At 48.0% G+C, this 23262-nt stretch overlaps 1 protein-coding gene across 5 annotated transcripts in view; it reads left to right on the plus strand.

Annotated features, from left to right (window-relative positions):
• Nucleotides 1-21696, plus strand: part of TTBK1 (tau tubulin kinase 1) — a 119875-nt gene extending 98179 nt beyond the window's left edge. For all 5 annotated transcript variants that reach the window (XM_075749513.1, XM_075749515.1, XM_075749514.1 and 2 more), the window contains 2 exons: nucleotides 11142-12736; nucleotides 13593-21696. In XM_075749513.1, coding sequence (XP_075605628.1) covers nucleotides 11142-12736; nucleotides 13593-14007 — 2010 coding nt within the window. In that variant the 3' untranslated portion in view covers nucleotides 14008-21696. The remainder of the gene's footprint in view (nucleotides 1-11141; nucleotides 12737-13592) is intronic.
• The last annotated feature ends 1566 nt before the right edge of the window (nucleotides 21697-23262 follow it).

Below are 23262 nucleotides of genomic sequence, written 5' to 3' on the forward strand. Positions count from 1 at the left end.
TTTCTTCTCATTGCCTGTCTGATCGGGAGGTGTCAGAATGGTGGATCTTTTCCTTGAGGATTGGTGGTCTTCCCTTTGGCACATATAATGACAGTTCTCCCCTTATCTCGCCTGTGCCACTGGCATTAGGCCATCTAAGTATCTTGTTGTTTTAAACAAACTCTGTGTTTCTTCTGTGATCCCATTTGGCAGCTAGCTCTCCCCAGCTGCTTCTGCAGCAGTCAAACCCAGGCGTTATAAGAGAAGACAGCCTGCCTTTAAGAATCAGTCAACAATCTTTACTGTGAAAAAAAAAATCAACTTTTGATTTTTTTTTTTTTTTTTTTTTTTGCATATAGGACTTCTGGAAAGAGGCCTATTGTTTCAAACTAATCAGTGTTAATAAGCAAAGGTGTCCTCAGCAGCTCATGAGGCAGAGAGGTGGAGTGACTCTTCAGTACTTGGGCTGCATTTCTTTTCCAAAGGTGACTCTAAAACCGGTTAACATACCCCTTCTTTTCTAACTCCTCTAGGCTGTGAGTGCTTCGAAATGAGAAACAAAACAAATGTCATCTGGGATATTTCTCTGCTCCATGCTTCAAACATTTCTTCCAAAGGATTCTCTTTGGAGTCTGTAACTACCTCATCTGTCTTTTGCATCAGTAGCATCGCCAGGCTTTGGTACCATCTTTATCACTGGCTACACTGCCCCAAAGTGTGCAGCCTCTTCTGAGAGACTTGATAATTTGTTTTGTAGTAGAAGCCTTCTGCAGTCAGATGGGAAACCAGGGCAAACACCTCAATTTACCCTTTCCAAAATTTATTCAGAAACAATACTAATAGTCACAGTACTTGTACCTTCCTATGGCCTTTTTACCCAAAAGATCCCCAAGTGCTTTATTTTTCCTGAGTCACTTCCCTGCTGTTTGACATGTGGGACCGCTGGAGGAAGTCAGCAGCAAATAAAGCCTTTTCGGAACATGTCAGGATGAAGCCAGATGCGAGAGTTTGATTGCACAGAGACAATTTCAGGAGGCAGAATATTATTTCATGATCTGGAAATTGTCAGGACAGTGGGTGGGACCTATAAACCAAATACAACAAATATCATTGAGGCATTTCTTTGACTGCATATCACCAGGAACTTCACTTGCTCTCTCGTGTAAAAATGCACTATTTGAATCTGGTGCTGTGATCCTATGTAAATAAATTAAGGCAAGAAAATATAACCCATTGCTAGTTTAGTCCTCTACTGTAAAATAGCTCAACAATAGGACGCACTGTGAGACTGAAGATCAGAAAGTATGGAAAGATGCGTTGTGTCCTTTTCCTGTTTTCTAATGCCCTTCCCTCTCACACCTCCATCAATTAATCTTCCATGATTGCGTATATGTGGAACTTTTCCGTGCTTGGCAGCAGCACAAGATTATTCTTGAAAATATAACATTTTCTGCTGCTCATCTGGAGGGATTGGTGACAGATACCCACCAAGTTTGTACCATCTCTTCCTTAGGCTACGTGGAGTTTCTGTGGTATCCAGTCACATTCGTATCACAGCCACATAATAGTGCGTCAACGACCTAATTTATTTTTATTGTAAACTGCTGGGTTAGGTGAATGACACATTTTATTAATGGTTGTCAGTGGAGATCTATTCACGCCACTCTCAGAACTTTACCATTTTGCGACTTTCACATTGAATAAGAAAGGGCTGTTTTATCCCAATCAATACAAAAGAGAAGCTTTTACTTTTTTATTTTTCCTTTTCTGTTTTCCTTTGGTGACAAATGGGAAAGAACTATCTGGAGATAGCTATTGTGTATTTGTCTAGCTCTGCTCGGCAGTAACAGATCGGCTTCAAGAGGCTAGCTGAAGGAAATAAAATTGCATTTCCTAGCAGATGAGGTCTGAAGCCTAGAAAATCATGGATGATTTGCAAATCCCCAAACTCCTGTTAGTGTTTATAGTGAATAAATTGCCCCGGATATTTCTCAGCTGGAGAACATGGGGTGCTTTTCTTCTTGACCTGCTTCCCCTGTAGTTGCCAGCCCTCCTCAGAGTGACTGGAGGAGATGACAGTTTCTGGAGAGGCTGACCAAAGTAAGCCAGATGTGCTTCCTGATTTCACTCTTGTCCCCAGGGTGGTGTCGGGGTGCCTTCTGCTGGAGCTTCCATTTCTGATTGTATGTATGTTTATATGTGTTCATGACCCGCATGTGGAGTGTGAATGGCCACGCGGGGTCATGCCTTACAGAAGCGTTTCTGTGCCGGTAGTGGGCTGCTTTGCGCACATCCAAGTGCTCAAAAGGCTGTTGCAAAGAAAGAATGTCAATCAGTTACAGAAAGTATCCTCGTGGTGTCTGGTTCAGGTGGCACACCTGGCCTCCTTCGCACATTGCAGATCTGATTTCAGCAACCTGGCCCAGCCCAGTTTTCTTAATTCAGTGTCTTGTAGCATACATATCCCTCCATTCACCATCAGCTGGTGGCAGAGTATTCTGGCGATAGGAACGGTGCTGCCCCTTGGGACGTAATTTATTAGTATGCAAACACCTTTTTTGGGTAATGTTAAAAGATTAAATAAAATGTGTAAAGGCTGATCATTGCGGTACTGCCTTCCTTTTTGTTGCATTTTTATACCGTGTTTGGGTTGCTATAACACACAGACCTGCGTTTGCAGTTCCATGGGACAGCGCAAAGATTAATTTCTGGGAAATGTTTCAAAGTATGATTTGATGTATTGCAACTCCTTTGTATTACACCTGCCATTGAAAAAATGATGTTACAATGAATGTACATTTTAAACAAGCTGCTAACCATGTAACCTGGGGATTGGAAGCAATCCCCATTTTACATTCACTTGCATGTCTTTTAGTGTTTGAAAAGAAAATTGCTTTATGTTTGGAGGTTTTGTTTTTTCATATGCAAAGTGTTTCAAGTCAGTTACCTCATCTAGTGCACTTGCCTCATAAGAATCCCCAGGGCTTCCTCCGACAACTCCAGCAAGTTTCTCAGTTTAATTATGAGTGCAATTAATTGATCTGGCAACGTGAAACACAGTAATGGCAAATTTCCTCTGAACAAGTCAGATAAGGAGGATTTCTGTGGGACTCTTGCCCCTTCAGCTTGGTCCTTCCTTAAAAAAAAGCCAGATCAGGTTCTTATTCAGCACTGCTGACTTCTGGTTATTTTTATGCCTAAGGAAGATATTTAGCTTTCAGAATCTCCTTCTTCTTCTTTCTTGCTGCTATTAAGTTGCCTTTACAATTAGGGACTATAACAATTTTTGGATTATCATTTCCTTCCACTTTGCTCGCCGTTTCCTGAGTCTCTTACGAGTGATAAGAATGAGGTGGTCCCCGTGTCTGCTCAGGCAGGGAGCTCTGCCTTGACTGTTTCTGGAGACGGTGGTGGGTGCAGAGGTGGGAAGCTAAGTAAGTGGCAGGCATACCACCTTTACAGAGCTATTGCTTCCGTCCAAGACGCTAGGAAAACTGGCACAAACCTAACAACATATGAAAGCACAAATAGGGAGGAGCAGAGCACTTACCCAGCATTAGAACTGGACTGTCCTATTCACCTTGGTAAAAAAACTAAGAGAAAGGCTGTGGAGCATGTGATATAGTAAGATGCTGGAAAGAAGAACATCTCTCTGACATTTATGGTGCTGATTCTTGGAACGCGGAGCTCCTGCAAGCAAGCATGGCAGCTCTAAGAGCCCTGCTACTTTTACCTCATCTGATGCTGGTTTGAAGAAAGCGCTGCTTCAGAAACTCAGATTCTAGGGGTTTTTTTCCACTCACTGTTGTTAATCCTACCAGATCTCCCAGTCTCAAACAAGCTTAGTCTATGATGTTGGCAGAGGATAATGTCACTTCCAGGATATGCTAAGGTCCTGATAGTACCCAAATCAAAGCTGTTACGGGGAAGACTGGACTATGGCCCTTGCTGTCTGTGTGCCATCTGCATCTCTCAGGACTAAGGCCTCTTCCCATTCCCAATGGGACAATTAACGTCATGTTGGGAACTTGATTTCTGCTTCTTGGACTTTCCAGCTCCCATGAAGAATCTCAGGGACCAGCATATCCTTCCTTTGCATTACCTTGTGTCACCTGTTTGTTAGACTTCTGTTGCTGCTAAGCAGGAGAGAGTCCAGATCATATTTAACCAACTGCCATTCAAGCAGGAGGTGAATGTGGGTTTCTGTAGTAATTTCTACTGAGAGGAGTTAAAAGCCGTAGGTAACCTGTTTTGTGCTTCCTGGTTTGCTTGAGAAACTCCATCTGCTGGGAATTGAGTTTGCCTGAAGCAGTGGATCTCAGGAAAGTCCTCTTCAAGCAGGTCTCCAGCATTAGGAGGCACAGCAGAAGGGCTTCCTCAAGTTGCCAGAAGTCCTCATCGATTGCTAGGGACAGAAGGTTTGAAGAAGCTGTGGAAGTTCATCTCAGGGGGAGGGCAGCAGGGAGACAGGGAGGAAGCAGCCTGCTGTAGCTTTAAAGGCGGTACTGAGTAGGGATCCATTTGGAAGGACATAGTTGACTAAAGGGATCCAAAGCTTGTTTTCCTTGAGTCTTTTTATTCTTCCTGTATCTAAATCCCTTTAGAGCCTAAGGTCAACACCTTTTTGTACTGCAATAACACTGTAATATATGCTTGCACTAATTCTTCTGGCACACCGAGCATGCAAGACCAATTTAAAGCTTTTTTCAGAAGAAAAACACTGTATTATTGTGTATATAGAAATACTGAGAGAGAATTTGAATTCTGTCTCCTGTATAAAAGCATGCATTGATTACCTGTATGTAGACCATGCTGTAAATGCTGCAGAGTACTGTAAAATCCTACACTTGAAACCACAATGAACAGGCAATGTCATCAAAAACAAACAAAACAGAAGCTGTGCAATGGATTTTGTGCCTTTTTTAAATCCATGTATGTTAATCCAGACAATCGGAAAAAGAGAAAAAAAAAAAAAAAAGCTTGTATACTACCAAAACCTTATTAAAGAATCAAAGGCAGCACCTTGGTGATGGCTGGGTTTTTTGTTTGCTTTCTTGCTTTGTTTTTCTACTCCCTTTGCTTTCCAGCTCTGGGAAGGTGTCCCCTGCTCATCGTTGGGTACCTGTGAGCACCGGGCAGGGAGATGAAGGAGCTCTGGTAGAACAGGGAGAGTTTAATTATCGTTTACTAATGTGATCACTGAAAACTTGCGGTTAAGACAGATCTGGGAATAGAAACAAAGTTCCGTGACTGTTGGAGATGTGTTTCATGTACTTTGTGAAGGCCGCACTGCGAGTTCAATTTACGTAAATCTGGGCTAGTCCCAATTTCACTGACACGAACCCAGTTATATCACAGCAGCAGGTTACAGCTAACCCCAACTTACCTAAGTTTTTAAAGCTCTGCCTTGATGATTACCAGCATCCAAACTGGCTAAACTTAAGCTAGTACAATTCAAGACCTACAAACACAGCAGAAACAGTTTATCACATTTCTCTTGGTTTATTACAGTGAGCATCTTCCCCTGGCTGGCAATGCGGCGTGCATGGGGTGGCTGGATGGCTGTCTCCCATCAGACATTTGACAAAGTGTTTAAGAACCTCTGGTAAACTTCCAGCCCTTCCACACCCCCAAAACCCCAGGGAGATGAATGCAAAACTGTGGCTGCCCTGCAAGTAATGTACTGCTGCCTGGGCTGCTCAGCGGATCCAACCATGCTTGCCTTTCATCGTGACTCCTGTTTGAAAGCAGTCTCTGCTGTAGAGAGGCGTGCGGTTCAACCCCAGTTGCTGCTGGTCTGCCTGGGATCAGGCTGGAAGAGGAAACACGGCTGCTTTCGTGCGAAGTGCACAGTTATTAATTCAGTGTTTTTCTGAACGTGGTTGGAGAGGGAGGCTGCGGGCAGCAGGTGCACGCAAAGGCTCTGGTACCTGTGGGAAAGGTGGTGGAAACCTTCCCCCGTGCAGGAGAAGCATGAGACGCCAACTCCTCAAAGGCAGAGAGCAGTTTGTGCAGACAGTTGACGGCCTGGGAGGAAGAGCTAGGATTCCTGTGGTCTCTGACTTACAGGGTTGTACGGTGTGAGTCCCTTTCTTCTCCTGGGAATTGTATGGAGGGTCAGGATTCTTCTGCGTCTGCCTCTAGCAGGGTCCAAAGCCCATCTGCTCCATGATGAATGCCTCAAGTGTGTTTTGGTTTGCCTCGGTACGGCTGTTGGTATGCGGCAGGGGTGTGCGTCTGTCACACGCTGCAGAAGGACACGCTGGTGCCATAGTGGTAGCCACAGTCTGAAACATGGTTTAGAGCATGGTCTGAAACAGAACAGTAGATAGAAGAGATGCGGCATTTCCTGGGTTTATTTTAGGCAAATATTTTGATTTTTTTCCTGTAAAACTGGTGGGGTTTTGGTTGGTTGTTGTTTTTCACAAATTACTGCATTTAAAATGTTTAAAACCAAGAGATGGGAGAGAAACAAAAATCTCAGATTCTACAGTCTAAGGGAAAAATTGATTAGGCTCATGCAGGAAACTGTTCCCTTTCCATCACGTCAGCGCAGAGCTGCTCGGGAGGCCAGGCTTTTCTGGTGGACACTGGGCCCGCTCTGTGCCATGCCACAGACTGCTCTGCTGCAGGGGCATAGGCACAGGCAAGCTACAGGGTCTCTTCTCTATGCCCTCATGAGTTGTGAGATCACCAGAAAGCTATGCAGGCAGAGCAGGTACTGTCATAACTCTTGATTGCTGTAGGGACCTGGGCAGAGCGTGCGTGACTTGGCGTGGGGTAGAACTTATATGAGCACGTGAAGGAGCTGGATGCCAGTACTGCTCCTGAACCCAGAGTCTGAGCTGGCTCCGTGCTGCTGTCTAAGAAGAACACGTCTGGCTACTCCTGTTACAAGGGGACCTGGGACCCTCTAATGCGTGGTTGTAAACTTGACATAGCAAAGTGGAGACTGCATCTTTGCTGATTTTTGCAGTATTTGTAGCATCGCTGGGGCGTAGGAACTTTACTGCTGCCTATATTGGGTGATATGATCTCCTTTGAGGATGTCCCAGTGCCAGTGACCCTGCTAATTTGAAACCCCACCAGTTTACAGTGAAGACAAACACCCAGACTCCACTTAGCAACTCATGAGCACAGGGGCAGAGGTGGACTTGAAGGGGCTGGTTTCTTCCTCTGCCAAATATGAGCAGGTAGATCTTTTTCTCTCCTGACTCTCCTTCCTCTCTATATCCTATCTCTGGCCTCTGTTCAAAGCAGGGATATTTATTGCCTTCCAAATACATACTGTTACTCACAGTAGTTACTAGCCACATTGAATTTAAATGCAGTCAAGTTTTAAGGAGAGACAGAGTGTTAAAGAGGTGAAACGTGCAGACTTTGTGGGGAACGCACGCTCAGACACAAATACTGCCATGCTCATTCCTGCACAATCAACTGACAAGTCAGAAGAGAGTCAGGAGCGAAGATCTGAGCCCAAGCAGGTGGGAAAAAATGGTTCGCTGTCTGAGGACAGGCAATGTGTCTTCTGAGAAAGCGAGGAACATGGGCAGAGATCAGAGCTTGCTGGAGGCAAAGGAAGTCCTTTTGACTCAGATTCGGCCAGCTCCAGTGTAGCTCTGCTCACTTACAGTCTTGGTGGCTTTTTAAAATGAGGTGGCTGCCTCAGCTCACAGCATAGTTCCTGCTCGCAGTGGAGAGAGCCTCGCAGAGGGCTGGCAAGGTGATTAGGAACTAGAAACGTGTGACATGAGGAGAGGCTGAGAGATCTGGGTTTGTTCTGTCTTAAAAAGAGAAGGATTGGGGTGGGATCTTACTTCTTCCTTGAACTACCTGATAAAAGGATGACGCCAGACTCTTTTCAGAGGTGTCCAGTGAAAGGATGAGATATGATGGACATGAGCTGCATGAAAGGAAAATGAGATGTAGGAATTAGATATAAGGAAAACTTTTTCACCATTGAAGAGCCTCAAACATTAGGACAGGGTCCCAAAGAGATTGTGCAATCTTCATCCCTGGACATACTCAGAAAGCTGGACAGGGCCTGGAGCAACCAGCTCTAAGCTGGTCCTGCTTTGAGGGGTGGCTGGAGCAGAGGCCTCCAGAGATTCCTTACACCTTTCTTATTCTACAGTTTGAAGATACAGGCTAAGCCTCTCCACTCCCGATCTTCTGGCATCTTCCTACAGTTCCTCCCCATTGGTACAGCAGAGGAGAAAAGTTCTCCAGCCTTTGGGGAATAGTCCTAGAGCAGCTGAGCGTGCTGTAGTACAAGAGACACATGATGACTGTCACGAGAGGACACAAGCTTCTCTAGTGAGGGGTTCAAACTGGGAATGCCTCGTTTGGCAGGGTGTCCTCTTGCAGCTAGCTGCTGATCACATTAACTCAGCAGTGAAGACAGACTCAGACTTTGATGCCCTAAGACAGTCTTCCTTGTTAACAGCTTCGGGTCATGATAGTAATGAAGGTAAGAAAATACGTGTTAAAATAATATTTGACCCAAGAGAGTTTGGTTTGTAGGTAACTTCTGTCTTCTATATTTTTTGGCATATTTATGATCTTTGGATTTTTCTCCATGGTGCATTTACAGTGGCAAAATAACCACAGTCTCAGGCTGCTTTAAGGAATGCATTCTGGCAATTTTGGGGTACTGCATGCAACAGGTTAAGCAGTCCAAGTCTCCAAAAGGTAGGTAGAAGCCAAGCAATCACTGTTGTGCCCATGCAATCACTAGTGTCAATGCAGGGAAATAGAAAATATGTGGGGAAAATGAAATGACAGAGAGAAAGGCAGTCCATTTGCTAATGACTGCAAGGAATTTCTACAGCCAGAGGTGGAAGTACATGGAGGTTAGAAAGGTATCTACAGCACAACTCTAATGATAGCGAAGGGGGACCAGAGCAGAAGAAGGAAAGAACCACTATTTTTATTGCAGCAATGCCACGCTGTCCAGCTCAATGTCATACCTTATTGCATAGTGCAATCTCATCTCAGAAAAACTTCACATGTCTTGCAAGGGAAAGAGCTGTTGAGGAAAAAGCGGTTGCTGCAGACAGGGCTGCTAGTGGGGCGACCACAGGGCATGGAAACCATATCTCTGGCCTATATAGGATGTGCACTGCAGAACTGGATTCAATTCTCCTTGACAAGAAAGCAGATGAGATGACACAAGCTCCTAAGAGCTGAGAGGAGATTTGAAGGTTTACACATGCAAAGAGAAGCCAGCGATCCTCCAATTGTACCATCAACCACAGCATCTAGGAAATGGTGTGAAGTAGAGCAGGAGGTGAACTGTTGTTGGGGATGGGGTACTCTTTCCACTGGGAAGCTCAGCACAAGGCAAGGTGTTGGTCAGGGCTTCTTTATCAGGTCCCAGTCCCACTGGAGAAGGGCGTCTGTTTGATCAGGATTCCAGGGATAGTACTGCGGGTGTATTTCTTGGGAAAACCAAAGCCAACAGCCAGAATCCAATCTTAGGCTGCTAAATGGACTAATTTCAAAGAAATGTCTGAGGGAAGAAGCCAAGTGAGTAATTTCCTTCGCAAAGGGTGGTAAATCCCTCTTACCAGTCCAAGTTCCACATCTGTCATCCTGATACAAAAGGTAGAGTGGGTCAGTGAAAGCCCAACTCAATCTAATACAGGGCCATCTTCGGGGCCAGGCTTCAGCTTTAATGAAAGAAGAGAGGCATTGCCAAAACCAGTCTGTGTTTTAATTTATAAGATATAAAAAGAAATATTAAATGGATAACAACTTATCACCATGCATAACGGCTTGATGCTGCCCACCAATCTATTTGAGATGTCCCTCTTATACATGAGCATAACAATCTTACCTTTTTCAGGCATACTAATAGGACAGTTGCTCTGCACAGAGTAACATGCAGATTTTCAGCACAATTTGAAATTGTGTTACTGGACTGAAAAGCTATTGAGGGCTTTTTTTCTCCCCCCTAGAGACAAAAAGATAGCCAGGTGAACGTGCTAGCCGTTGGCAGCTCCATGGCCCATGTAGTTAAATGGGTGCCTGTTTAGTCGTGCAGCCTAAATATCCTCTGACGCTGTCAAATGCCACTTGAAAACGCAGATGTTTGGAGCCCTTCTGTTCATGATTAGGACTTTTCAAGGGTAACATGTGATGCATTGTTGACTGCTTGAGTTTATGGAGAGGCTTTCATTTTCCAGACCTCTTAATAGAAGGGTGACCTAAATGTGGGGCTTCTTTTAAATCCATTTTGCAGAGTGATGCTGCTGTGGTTTTCACTCACAACCGATTGTTAATTAGACCAAACTTCGATGGGCATTTCCTATTTATTTTGCCCTTTTCTTGCTTGTTTGGTCAAGTGTGTGCATGTGTATGTGAGCTGCTGTTTTTCTGTTAGTATTATTTACAATCATCTCGCAGCCTATTCCTGGCGCCTCACGGGCAGTCTCTGCACCAGAGACTGCTGCTCGAGAAACGCTGCCTCCACCAACTCCTGTCCTCCTGTTGGTTTTAACGGTGGGACACCCCAGAGTCTAGTAATGGTACTTTATATGTCAGCTTTCATGACTTACTTGCTGATCATTTCAGTGAAAGCAGAAGCCTGTAGAAGAGAGAATTGGGAGTCGCTGGAGGGACATGGGAGCAGAAGGGAGGGATGAAAGGCACAGCACGGGAACACAGGAGTGCTACAACGGTTATTGCCCCGGGGACAACGGTGGATGGTACTGGAAAGTGATCAGGGAATTTATTTAGCCCAGAGGGGCTCCTTGAGTTCACTGCAGCCTGGGCATAGAAGAGTTGCTTGAACAGTTCCAGTAAGGAAGGAGTGAATATGTAAATATATAACTACTGAAGAAGATTAGGAAACATGAAAAAATCCTGAGGAATTGCTTGCAACAGCTCTTTTAGGTCCAGGTTAAAGATGGCTAACAAAGGAACTCCTTTGGCACATTTTTTTGCCTTCATTGATAAGCATGTGGGAATCTGTCTTTTCTAAGGTTTGTACGAATCGAATGATCAAGCGATCACTGCTCAGGCATGTATTTTGGAAGTGTGATGGATTAGATGCTTTCCACTGTTGCTCCCTCCCACTGCTGTTGATCTTGATGTCTTCTGTGTCAATGCTATGTCTGAATACTAACCCTCTTCTTTTGCCACATCTTGTCTTCTTGCAGGCATATATGCTGAAGTCATTTGAAATGAATGGTCTGCCCAAGGCGGTGCCTTTAAGTTTGCCTTATCAAGACTTCAGAAAAGATGTGTCGGACTACTGGGAAAAGCCTAAGGTATCCCAGCGGATAAAGAAAGTTGATTTCTCAAATGTTGTCTTGACTGCTCCTTGCAAACCTCTGGAGCCTTATCTGGAAGTGAATGGAAAAGAGGAGGAGGGAGAAGACGAGGAAGAAGATGAGGAGGACGAAGATGAGGAGGAGGAGGCAGAGGAGGAGGGGGATGAGATTGACATGCACAGTGGTTCCAGCAGCGACCTGAGTCAAAAAAGCACAGAGCGCAGTCAGGAGTGCGCACCATCCACACTCCTGGCTGATGACCAGAAGGGATCCAAGGGTCGAGTGTCCACTGCTGATGGGGACCTGGAGCTGGAGGAAGGCTCAAAAACACTAGTGTTGTTTTCACCAGGTGATCTGAAGAAGTCTCCGGTGACCACAGACTTGGTGCCAGAAGTTGATCTGGGCACTCTTGCTGCACTGACACCTCAGAGTGAGCGGCCACAGCCTATGGGTAGCCAACTGGATGTATCCGAGCCAGGGACTCTGTCCTCAGTCCTTAAATCTGAACCAAAGCCTCCCATGGCAGTGGCTACAGCTTCCTCCCCCTTTACCAAAGTTGAGCGCACCTTTGTTCATATTGCCGAAAAGACCCACTTAAATGTCATGTCTTCCAGCGGCCAGCTGATGAGGCATGAGGAATACTGCCCTCCAGGCCAGTTTGAGGAGGTCATTATTGAAGAAGAGCTGGAGGACAACCTGGTGCTGGTGGAGAATGGAAGCATACATTCGGGGCTAGAAGGGGCAGAGACGGAGAGCTGCGCACTTTCGGCTAATCACATTGAAACCACTTCAGAGACAGTGGGGGAGCCACTGGCCCTTCCCAATGGCGTAGCAAAGCCTCCCGAAGACAAGCCAGAGGTCTCCAACAAAGTGGGACTCTCGCTGGATTTGGAAGAGCCTGGTGAGATGGTTACAAGGGAACCTGACCTTGAGAAGTCAGCGTCAGCAGCAGAGCACCTTAAGCGAGCAGAGACCGTCCTCGACACACCACAGCAGGGCCCCAGGAGACCTCTGGGCTCCAGGTATAGAAGTCGGATACCCATTTTATTCTCTGAGGAGGACACTGGCTCAGACCTTTCAACTTCACTCTCGGCCAAAGAGAGGCTTTATAAGAGAGCAAAGCAACCTGACTTGGCTCGCCTAGTGATGGAGAAGAGGCAAAACCGCCTCCTTCGGCTGGCCTCAGGGGCCTCCTCCTCAGCGTCCTCCAGCGACGAGAGGCGGCGGGCCTCAGAAACCCTGTCAGCCACGGGTTCTGAGGAGGACACCCACGACTCTGATGACTCTATCCCAAGGAAGGCAGGGAAGGAGAGAGCTGCCCTCCTGGGGAAAGAAGATAGACCCATAAGCACAAAGAGCAGAATTCCTCGGCCCATCACGCCAGTGAAAACACCACTAGAGGCAGCGAAGTCTGATAGCTCCATGGCCATCGCGATGGCAGTGCTAGGTAGCTCCCCGCAGGATGCGGCTGTTGCCTACAGGTAAGACCGAAACGGTGAGCAATGCACAATACTGGACCTGTTAAGAAGGTGCAGCCAGGGCTTTGCTCACCTCTCTTTCCTTTACCCTTCACTTGGCTTGAACGCGTGGTCCATCCCTGTTTCCTACAGTCATTTCAGCTCACCAGAGCTGAGAGAGAGAGGTGCACACATACGGGCTTTGGCAATCACTTGGAACAGCATGGGCCACCTCCATGTGGTCTGAATTCCCTACACATCCCTGTTCCTTGATTTTTTTGGAGGTACCTGGCTCTCTATCATATAAGCACAGAGACATAAGTGGAGGTGGACCTTCTGAATATATCAATGTTTGGCTTTTCTGCCTGGCCTTGGGGTTGGAGGTCCAGCCCAGGAGCAGAGCTGCTGCTGTGGCTCTGCCACAGGCAGGTCCAGAAAATTCTGATCTTTCAGAGATGTGGGGTGAAAGGAGTGGATCTTCCAGTTATCTAACAGGTAACATCAGAGGCCAACTGGTGCAATCCAGCTCATGCCCACGTTCCCAGATTGTATCTCCTGCCTTGAAAGAGGTTGCTGCATCCATGCTACGTCCATGCTGCATGTTAAGAAGAGTCCCAGATATGTGCTATTAGCCAAACCATGGCTGTGCATTGTCCCAGAGGGTGCTGGAGGATCAGGGCAAACACTTAATAGTTAACAGCATCGAGAGTTACAGGATGGTGTTCAAACCAGTGTCCCATCTTGTTCACAGCAGAGCTCCTGTCATTCTGGTGCTGGAGACTCCTTGTTATTGCCCAGCAACATTCATGCCAAACCTGCCAGGAGCCCAGAGCCTCTTGCAGAAATTCACCTTTATCCACTCTCTTCATTTCCCCTGCAGGCTTCAGGCACAAAGACCAGCTGGAAGTGTCCCAAGCGAGTGCCGAACAACGCAGATACAAAGTCGGCTTCCTCCTTTGCCAAGCTCCACTTCTCTTCCTCCACGGAGCAGCTCACGGAGGTCCAGCGGTACATCCCCTCGGAGCCCTGTCCTTCCTTCAAGAAACCCCAGTGCTTCCCCCAGAAGCCAGCTGCCACCTCGGAGGGAAAGTCCTTCTCCCTGCCGACAGCATAAGCCAGGGACTGCTCTTCAGCGAGTTCCTCCTTCTCCCCGACCTCAGGCCCTGGGGCCGACAGGAGATTCCCTGCCCTCTCCTGGTGTGGCCAAAAAACAACAAAGAGGAAAATCCCAGACTCAGAGTCCAGCAACCAAAGGAAAGCAGGTGTCCCTGGAAAGTAAGGCAGCTGCCAGATAATGATCTTCTTCTGCCAGCCCAACAGACTGGGTAACTTCTGCATATAGTATACACTTGAGATGCTGCAGCACAGCCTTCCATGCTGGACCCACAAGTGTATAGCAGTAGCTGTACTTCAATGCTTCACTCACTCTCACCCCACACCATCGTGATCAGCTCCCACGGGCCTGAGAGCCTCTGATCCACAGAGAGCTTCTTCAAGGGAGACATCCAGCCCGCAGCTCACGCTTGCTAACGCACAGCACCAAGCAGCGACCCAGGCAGCCTGCCTAGTGCCTGAGCCTCCTCCTTCCCCAGGCATTCCCCTCTCTCTGTTAGCAATACCAGTCGCCAACACCGACCCTGGCTTTGGAAAGAGGAGCAGAGGTGACAAGAGCAAGGGCTGCTGGAGAGGAAGGCTCCTGTCCTGCAGGCAGCTCCCTCCTCTCTCCTTGCTGGGAAAATGCCAGCCTTGGCTGCCACCATCTACCTGAGTGTTGGCTCGCCTCCTGCCACCTGTGTTAGCGAGGGATTGTCACCAGCTTAGCTGAGAGGGATGGATGCGTCCTTGTGTGCTGAGATAAGAGCAAGGGCAGGGTGGAGGGGGTTCTTCTCTCCTTTCCAGAGATGCCTCAGCAGGTGGGGGAGACAGGCAGGTGTTGCTGGATGCTCCCACCTGCTCCAGTATGATGTCCCACAGAGGAGGGCGTCTGGCATTGCTGCTCAGCGACACTGCTGCTGTTTCAGCAGATGTCAGTGTGGTGGGTATTTAGATGGAAGTAGGGATGTATTGGCAGCCTGCTGGGAAACCAAGAGTGCTTGCTAATTGATGTGGAAGGGAGCACACTGCAGCCGCTTCTGTCTCAAATACCAACCTGTGATCTGTGGAGACCACATCTCCCAACATGGGAGCTTCTCGACCTGAGTGTGGTTGGTGCCACAGACCCGTAGTCCACCAAACACAGCTCCATCCTGAAGATGTGAATAGTCACTGGATGCCTTTAGCTTGGGTGCCCCTCGCACCTAAATTCCTTGTGCTTTATTGTCATGCTCTTGGTGTTTGTGAATTTTGGCACTGTGGTTGAAAGTTCCCCTACACGGCAAGATGGGAAATTATTATCCTGTAGTATACTCAAAAGCTGCTGCTTTGCGAGGAGAGGTTTGCTGGCATACCGTGGGTACCTTGTGCATTTCTATCCGAGAGTACAGTGGGTTGAGTTGCGGAGGTCGTATTTATGTCATTCTCTTTCTCAGTGCTTAGCTCTTCCACACGTTGCGTGAGAACTAGCAATGTGAACATAAAAGCAAGGGCTGTGCTCTTCAAGTAATATTATAATAAAGCTTAGCGCCCAGCTAGAACTAAATCAACCAACTTTTTAGCCCCCAGACTAATTAGGAAGGTTTGAAAATGAAAGCCAGGAGCACTGATACCTGTGTGAGCTTGATGAGATCTTGAAATAGTCACAAAATTTTCCCCGCACCTCACAGGGGGAAACACTCCAGACCCAAATACTTTGGGCTTTGCACCATTGTCATGCCTAAAAGAGGTTTTGCATGAGGCAGAACAAAAATACGACTGCTCTGTACACCTGTTCCTGCAGCTGCAACTAGCTGCAAATACTTACGATTTGCAGACAACAAAGCTTGATAGAGGAATCTGTACGGTAAAAACCTTGATTCCTTTGAACATAGATACAAACAGTCACACTGATGGCTATCAAGTCCGAGGAATCCTGAAGTTGTTCACATCTAAAGGAACGTTCTGGAAAGGAGCATGAGAGCTGTGACGGGGTGGCTGGGAGAACAGCATACTCCTTGGACACCCAAACAGGGAAATGTCTAGAAATAGGCGACAGGAATTACCTCTTTATATGACAGTCTCAGTGTTGCCAATGCTAGGAATTTTTTTCATCTAGCTCAAAGTGTTTTTCATTGATGTTCACCCTGGTAGAGTAAGCAGCACAGTTTCTCGTCTAAAAAACATGCCCTCATCTTTGCAGAGAAGTGTGGGAACTCCAAGGTCAGGTTGTGTTTTGATGGACTGAGCTGATGTTGCCACCAAAAGCAGGGGTCCCTCCAAGTTCCAGCTGCTTCATTGCACTGTCCCACTCCCTTATACTGGGGCAGCCATTTGGTGAGGTTGCTGGAAGTGCTGATCCAGCATGACACCAAGCGCTCTGGTTTGCCGGTTTGGTTTTCACCCAGTTCAGTTCATCAGTCCAGTTCAGCATTTGGTCACACAACAGAAGCAGGGGAAGGCGAGGACAGAGGGTGTGACCACTTCTTCTGGTGGCACTGTAACTTCATGGAAGTTTGAAGTGTGGATCAAACTACAACCTACATATGCCCTGCATGTTGCCCAGAGAAGCTGTGGAGGCCCCACCCCTGGAAGTGTTCAAGGCCAGGTTGGATGGGGCTTTGGGCAACCTGGTCTAGTGGAGGGTGTCCCTGCCCATGGCAGGGGGGTTGGAGCTAGATGATCTTTGAGGTCCCTTCCAACCCAAACCATTCCTATGGTCTATGTTTAGAAACTAGAAAACAGAACAAACCCAAACACAGATTCTTTCCAGAAATATAAACCCTAATGGCACTCCTATTAATTTGCTGGAGGCTGTTGATTTTAGAGTGCTCAGATGGTAAAACTTTGTCATGAAGATTTTACCAGATGCTTCATCCAGGTCTTAGTGCACATGCCAAAAATAACATTGAAAGAGCTTGGAAAGAGGGCTACAGGACTATTAACAGGGTTAGCAAACCTGCCTTATCGTGGGAGGCCAATAAAGCACAATCAATGTATTTCTTCAAGAGAAAGTTTAAAGGAGAGTTTTCCATGGCCCAGCTATACCCATGTCAGGAAGGAAGCTCCAGGGCAGAGATCTTCCATTTGGCACATGAAAGCAGGGAAGACGGAGTAGTCAATGAAGAAATCGGGCAAGCTTGTAGTTGTGAAGCAACTGTCCAGTGAAATCTTTCACAGGAATGTGGGGACTTTTTCTTTTTAAAAGGTTTTATGAGAAAGCTAGCTGTCTTCTAAGAGGTCTTCCTAGCATAACCTAACTGCAAGTAGCAGGCAGGAAGCTGGTGACACCAAGGTGTCATCTCTTTTTGTAGTCCAGTAGATTCCTGGTCCTGCCGGACACGAGCCAAAGCTGTCATGTATTGGAGAGTCACTAGATAGGTTCTGCAGGTTTCAGAAAGCCAGTGAAAGATTTCCAGCACAGAAAATAACAGCTGTTCCCAGTCTTGTCTGACAGGGCTGGGCTGAGGGTGAGCTGGTGGGGCTGGCTCGAGTTGTCTCTCCTTGTGGTTGTGCTGCCAGCCGCCCTGCCCCAGCACAGCCCTGCTTCCCAGCTGTCCCTGGCACCGAGGGGAACAGAGAGTGCATCAGCAGCACAGTGCTCCCCGGTCATTTTGGATAGGAGAAGGCTGTGCCATCAGGTGTGATGGCAGTGAAAGTTGGCTGACTGCAGCAATGCTTTCTCCCCAGAGAACCTGTGCAGGAGCTGCCGGGCGCTGTCACTGAAAGGTTTCTAAGGGTTGTTCCTGCAAGGCCTGACTGTCCCTGTGTATCCCACGGGTTTGGGTCTCCGGACCTGCTCCCCTTCCCAGTGGCAAGTGATGCTGTGGTCCTGGCTGGGTGTCACATTGCCTCTTTCATTCCTTCACTGATGTTACTTTTACAGGAGCTTCAGTGCTGTGCTCTTCCAGTCAAGTGGCTATCAAGAATTTGCTAACAAGAGGTGGTCCACAGAGCCACGTTTTGCTGGCAGAGCTGGTCAGAGGGCATTGCCTGGCCCAGGCACACTGGTAAGCCCCCTGTTAGCATGCTGCAGGAGGTGATGGCTTGATCCCTCTTTCAGGTGTCAGCAGAGGGACTCGGGAAAGCCCCCGCCATGTGGGTGCTGCTCTGGATCTCCTCTCTGGCTCTGATTTTCAAGGTTCTGCCCTTCAATGGTGAGTGTGACTACAGGGTATCTCCGACACTGGGATGCTCAGCACATCCTGCTTGCAGATGTTCCCGTGTTTCTCATGTGTCTCTCTGGAGGGATTTTCTGGCAGGCAGGTGGACCAGCAGTGATGCTCTCTGCTAGCGTTACTGTGAAAACAGCCCTGCAAAAGGGTCAACAACTCCTCAGGGTCCTGTCATCCTCCCTTCTTCCCCCACGCCAGGGAGGCTGGAAGGGCACCTGCCATAGTTGGAGCAAACACAGAAGATCATGTCAGGGGGCAGGAGGGGACGAGGCCTGTAATGTTAGGGAGGAGTTAGGTGGTTGAGGGATGCCAGACGATCCAGTCTGGCATCGCAGGACATGGTGGGCTGTCACATCCCAGAAAGGCAAGAGAGGCAAGACCCTGCTGTTCCCTGCCATGAAACATGGTGTGCAAGCTCTGCAAGCCTCGAGGACACACAGGGCTGCTCAAACACTGCTGTTGATGTGAGGCTGCATCCTTGCTTCACTGCAAAGAAGAGAAGATCAAATTGAAGATCGAGCTGACCAGAGCAGAGGAAATGGCTAGGAAGAAGAAGAAAGAAAACTCTTTGGGGTCAGGGGAGGAGAAGCAGGGTTTTCAGCACTTTTCCATGTTTGCGGGAATTTCTGGGAACAGCCCAGCACTACGTGGTTCCCCATCGGTGTGTTTGCTGCAGGGTTGTGCCCATGTGTGTTTTGAGGGGACTCCTGGGACAGTCTGCCGCTGTGCCTGCGCCTGTGCGTGCATGTGCATGGGTTGTAGGAACAGATAGGACTTGTTCGGGGGAGCATTGTGGGGTCCTGTGCGTGTCAGGAGCATAAATGTCTTTGGGACTGCCTGGTATCATGAGATAAAGCAAACACTCTGCTGAGAGCCTTCGCTTTGCTGGGGTCTGTGAAGGTCCCATCTGCTTTCTTACGTGCCAGCTGAGAAGATGGCACACTGGCTGATAAAAATGAGTCAATGGCTCCTATTTGGCCACTAGACGTTTGCAAAGAAACAGGGATGTGGGGGGTGGGGTGTTCCAAGTGGTGAATCTGAAAGACAGTTCTCAGCACTAAGCCACTGTGAGGATGGGTTACATGAGCAGAGGGAGCAAAAGGACCAACGGCATCAGTCAGACTAATGCTGGGGGGGGGGCTCGAACACACGGATAGAGCTGCTCGACTGATTCGTCTGGTTGGCAGCACAAATGCTTCTGCTTGTATTGGTGCAAAAGGTGTTTTGGTAGCAGACCTCTCTGAGTCAGTTGTGCTTGGAATCTGTGAGAGGCAGGACACTTTGCTTGCCCTTTCTAAGTAAAGAATATTATAATATATATATTATTATAACAATATAATATAAGTAGTGCCCATTATATGTAGTGGCTAAAGGTTGAAAAGGATCCTGCTACCTTCAAAGAAGTGCCCTGACGCTATGTGACTTCTGATGGGTGCAGGACTGACTGCTGTGTGCGGTGGATGTGGGCAGAGGAACTCTACCAAAGCACATGTGAGCTGCGAGGCTCCACTTGCCCGAGCATGAACCAGGGGCAGAACACCCCAGCTTGGATGGTTGGCAGCCATCACGCTTGCCATCAGAGTTGTAATAACTGGTGGACTGCCACACATCTTTGTGTGGCATAGATCGGGGTCTGGAGAGTGGCTGCCCTTGACTAACACGAGCATGGTTTGTTTGCTAGTGAAACGCTTCACTCCAAAGCAAGTTGTGTTGGGGCAAGAAAATCTCTGATGTTTCTCCTTTCCAACACAGAGGTATTTTCTCAGTGTAGATCCTCTGTAAGAAGATGGCTAAGTATCTGTTGATAGCCTGACCAGCTCCAGTAGCAGCTCGATGGTCCCTTAGCACACTTCTTTCTTCTCTATATAGTTTACTGACCCCTGGCATGATCCCACCACTATTCCATGTGCACAGACACTGGTGCCCACCTAAGGCCTTGCCCCACACACCAATCAACTGCAGTTAAATTAACCTTGTGAACACAGTAAAAGTCACGTTGTGGACATGAGTTTTGTTTCAAATGAATTTATTCTGGCTTAACTGTGCCCGTGCTCCAGAGGTGCTAGGCTGGTTTCACAAAGCACGCGGGGACAACTTGGGAGTTTGCAACCACCTTTGATTCCATCTGTTTGCCAGCTACTCCGGCATCTGCACACAAGGGAGAGAGCTTGGGCTCCTGTTCAGGCCCTTTCCTCTCATGGTGCCTGTACCACTGATGCTGGGTGGGTGCCCCTGGGCTCCCAGGTCCTGTGCAGAACCCTGAATGGATATTTTGCTCTTCCTCAGCCTGTTGCTGCACTCCGAGGGGCTGGGACCATACTGATAGTAACAGCAGAGCCAGCTGACGTTGACAGGTTAGCAGCACGTCCACGAGCGTTGGGGTTGGTATCTTTGTGAGGCCAGAGAACAGCCCTGGTTGCAGGGCGTGGTGAGCTGTGACGCCGAGCACAGCCAGGATCCCATGAAATGACAGTAATTTGTAAGCCATAACTGACCTGTCCCCTCCTGATTTTACCTCCTCTAGCAAATCTTGTCTTCGGAGTCACTGCGTACTCCCTGCAGGTCAGTCCCTCTCTGGCTGGGGCCTCGAAGCCCTCCTGGATTTCTGCAAAGCTTGAGGCAGACTTGGCTGCCAAGCTGTGCAGCTGGCCCTGCACCATGCATGCTGGTGCTCCAGGTTATAAGGAGAAACATTATCCTTTTCATTTCTGGAGCTGCAAATGTCTGCAAAGCAGGTTTAAAGTACACATTGATGCCCTCTGTGCTAAAAGGAGTCAGGGAGCTACCACAGCAAATTCAGAGGTGGGTTCCAGGTAGGGACGAAGGTGAGAACTCCTCCTGCTCCTAAACCAGAGGGGGCTGCAGGGTGAGATCTCTGCTTTGGCGAGGGTACTGCTGGGCTGGTATCAGCATGGGGCTTGCCAGTAGCTGCTCTGCCTCTGGCTTGCCTCATCTTGCCTCTGCCCTGAGTGCAAGTAGGTCTGACACAGGGTCGCCGGAGGAGGCAGGGGCTGATGTTTGCTCAGCACTTGGGTAAATGGCTGCCGCGGTGCAAGGCAGAGGCTCCCCAACCGTCCCCTGCAGCTGGTGTGACGAGCTCTGCAGGACGCGGGGGTTTAGGCAAGGAGTCCAGGCTAACGGGGTGTGTGAAAACCAGTGTCAGCGGCACTGCTGTGCTACAGGCCTGGGCTGCTGCTTCTCTGGACAGGAATTGGAGCTGGAAACGCAGATAATTTTGTATATCTCCTTTTAACGTGATAGCATGTGACTCTACACTCAGATATTGTATCTGGCGCACCGACGTTGTTTTCCTTCGCCTCTGGCACAGTCTAACAAAGTCTTTTGGCCTGGAGACAGGACTTCTGCTCCTTGGTACTGCCTCCCTGGAAATGCGACTGGGTCCCAAGGCTAAAATCTCTCTACATATCTTCTTTGCATTCTTTAGGAAAGCAGCTGAAGAATGTTTACACACTGCAAACAGAATGTACGACTCCGACCGAGGAACCACAATCTGGTTCAACTGCATGGCAAATTTCTTGGCCATAAAATCTGGCATGCATCACAGAGGCCCTGTCTGTGTACAGATCCACCTGGCATCTGTCATAACTTCAGACCACATCTTAAAAAAAAAAAAAAAAGATGATGCCATTTCTTGTTCATATCAGACACAGTTGTCATTAGATTTGTTATTAAAAGGGGATTCTTGATCATGCCATTAAAAGCCTGTCTACCTTTTCATTGGTGTCTTCTCCGGTTTATTGGTGTTGCCACGTGAAGCAGAAATACCACCTGCATTGTTGGCAAGGGACCTTGGCTACGATTGTGCCTGGGTTTCATTTCAGCTGTGTGGCAACTGTGGCCCCCATTCCTTCTCTGACACTTCCTGCCCCAGGTTGCCATAAAATCTCCCCACAAGGTACATTATTTTCTCCTACATCATGACCACTCATCTGGCTGCGACCAACTCTAAAACACATGGTGGTAAGGACGAGGAGCATCCCCTTGTTTCAATATGAGCATCAGTGATGTGGCTCCTGCCTTGTGCGTGTGAATGGGTACTCAAAAGCTCAGAGCTGCCTGATCTGCTGGTAGCCCTTCCCTGTGCCACAGTGGTAATGCTGGCTTTCTCTTCTCTTGTAGCTTGTGATTTGTGCAAGCAGGCGAGGTCAGAGGAACGTCTTGGAAGAACGCACTAGAGCAGGGCTCTTGGTATTCATGCAAGTATTTCTGCACCACAAATACGTTCCTTCACCATGAATCTTGTTAACGACCACTCTGTAGGCAGCAGGCTCAGCTCTCCACTTCCAAAACAGCATCTGTCAGAGAGAAAAGCCTGCTTTTTTAACAAAAAAAAAATATGCTTTTAGGGTAGAAGCCTCAATGCCACAGCTAAGTAACTGTGCGGTTGTTTGCGGGACCTATGCCTGGCTGGTCCATGCGTTCCATCTGGGACCTGCCCGGAGGATCTTCACTGAGCTCCAGAGCTGGGCAGGGCCAGTGTTTTAAATGACTGAACTCTTGTTTTTCTGCTTTATGTGGTCTTCGCAGTTTGAGCACCACAGGGAGCATTACAATATTTCACTGGCCCTGCCTGTACTCTCTGCTGAGACCAGCCGCTGGGTCTGCAGTTGGACCTGCACATTGATGTGGTGGAAGTGGAGCAGAAGCAAACCAGTAACTTTGCACGGTTTGACTTTCAATACTCTCTGACATTTAAGCTGAGGACACTGAAGCTGCTACAACAGTCATTTCACCATGTGCAAGTTGCCTAGTGACTCTCGTGTGCAGACCACATCCACGTATGTAGTACAGTTTCTTTCCTGGGTTTGGGAAGGGGTGGTGGGAGAGGGAACAGGGCAGCTATGACAGACAATTTTCATCAATTGGTAAGTTCATACCCCTTCACCTCCTTCTCCTGGGCACCTTTACTGAGCACAGGAGACTCTGCAGGCAGGATTAGACACAGCTCACAAGCAGACAGCCGTCCTTTGTAGCCTGACGCAGGTAGTACTGGGCTCAAGCACGTTACTTGGCTGAACAGTCATGAACTCACGGGTGCCTTGCAGGCACGCAGCGGCTGTCTGCTGGCAAGTGCGTGTCAGCTTCCATGGCTCCCTGCAACAGGCTTATTCTCCTGTTGCTCAGTTGCCATCTCAGCTTCTGTGCTGCTTTTTTTGAGGGTTTTGTCTGTAAGTCCTTGTGCTGCTTAGTGCCACCATCTCAACAATTTTACTTTTGCTTGTGTTTTTAGTTTTCCTCTCTGGCATTGCTTTAGCTCACAGACTCTCTCACAATGGTCTTTCC

The sequence above is a fragment of the Balearica regulorum genome, chromosome 3 (genome assembly GCF_011004875.1).
Source record: "Balearica regulorum gibbericeps isolate bBalReg1 chromosome 3, bBalReg1.pri, whole genome shotgun sequence".
NCBI lineage: Eukaryota > Metazoa > Chordata > Aves > Gruiformes > Gruidae > Balearica > Balearica regulorum.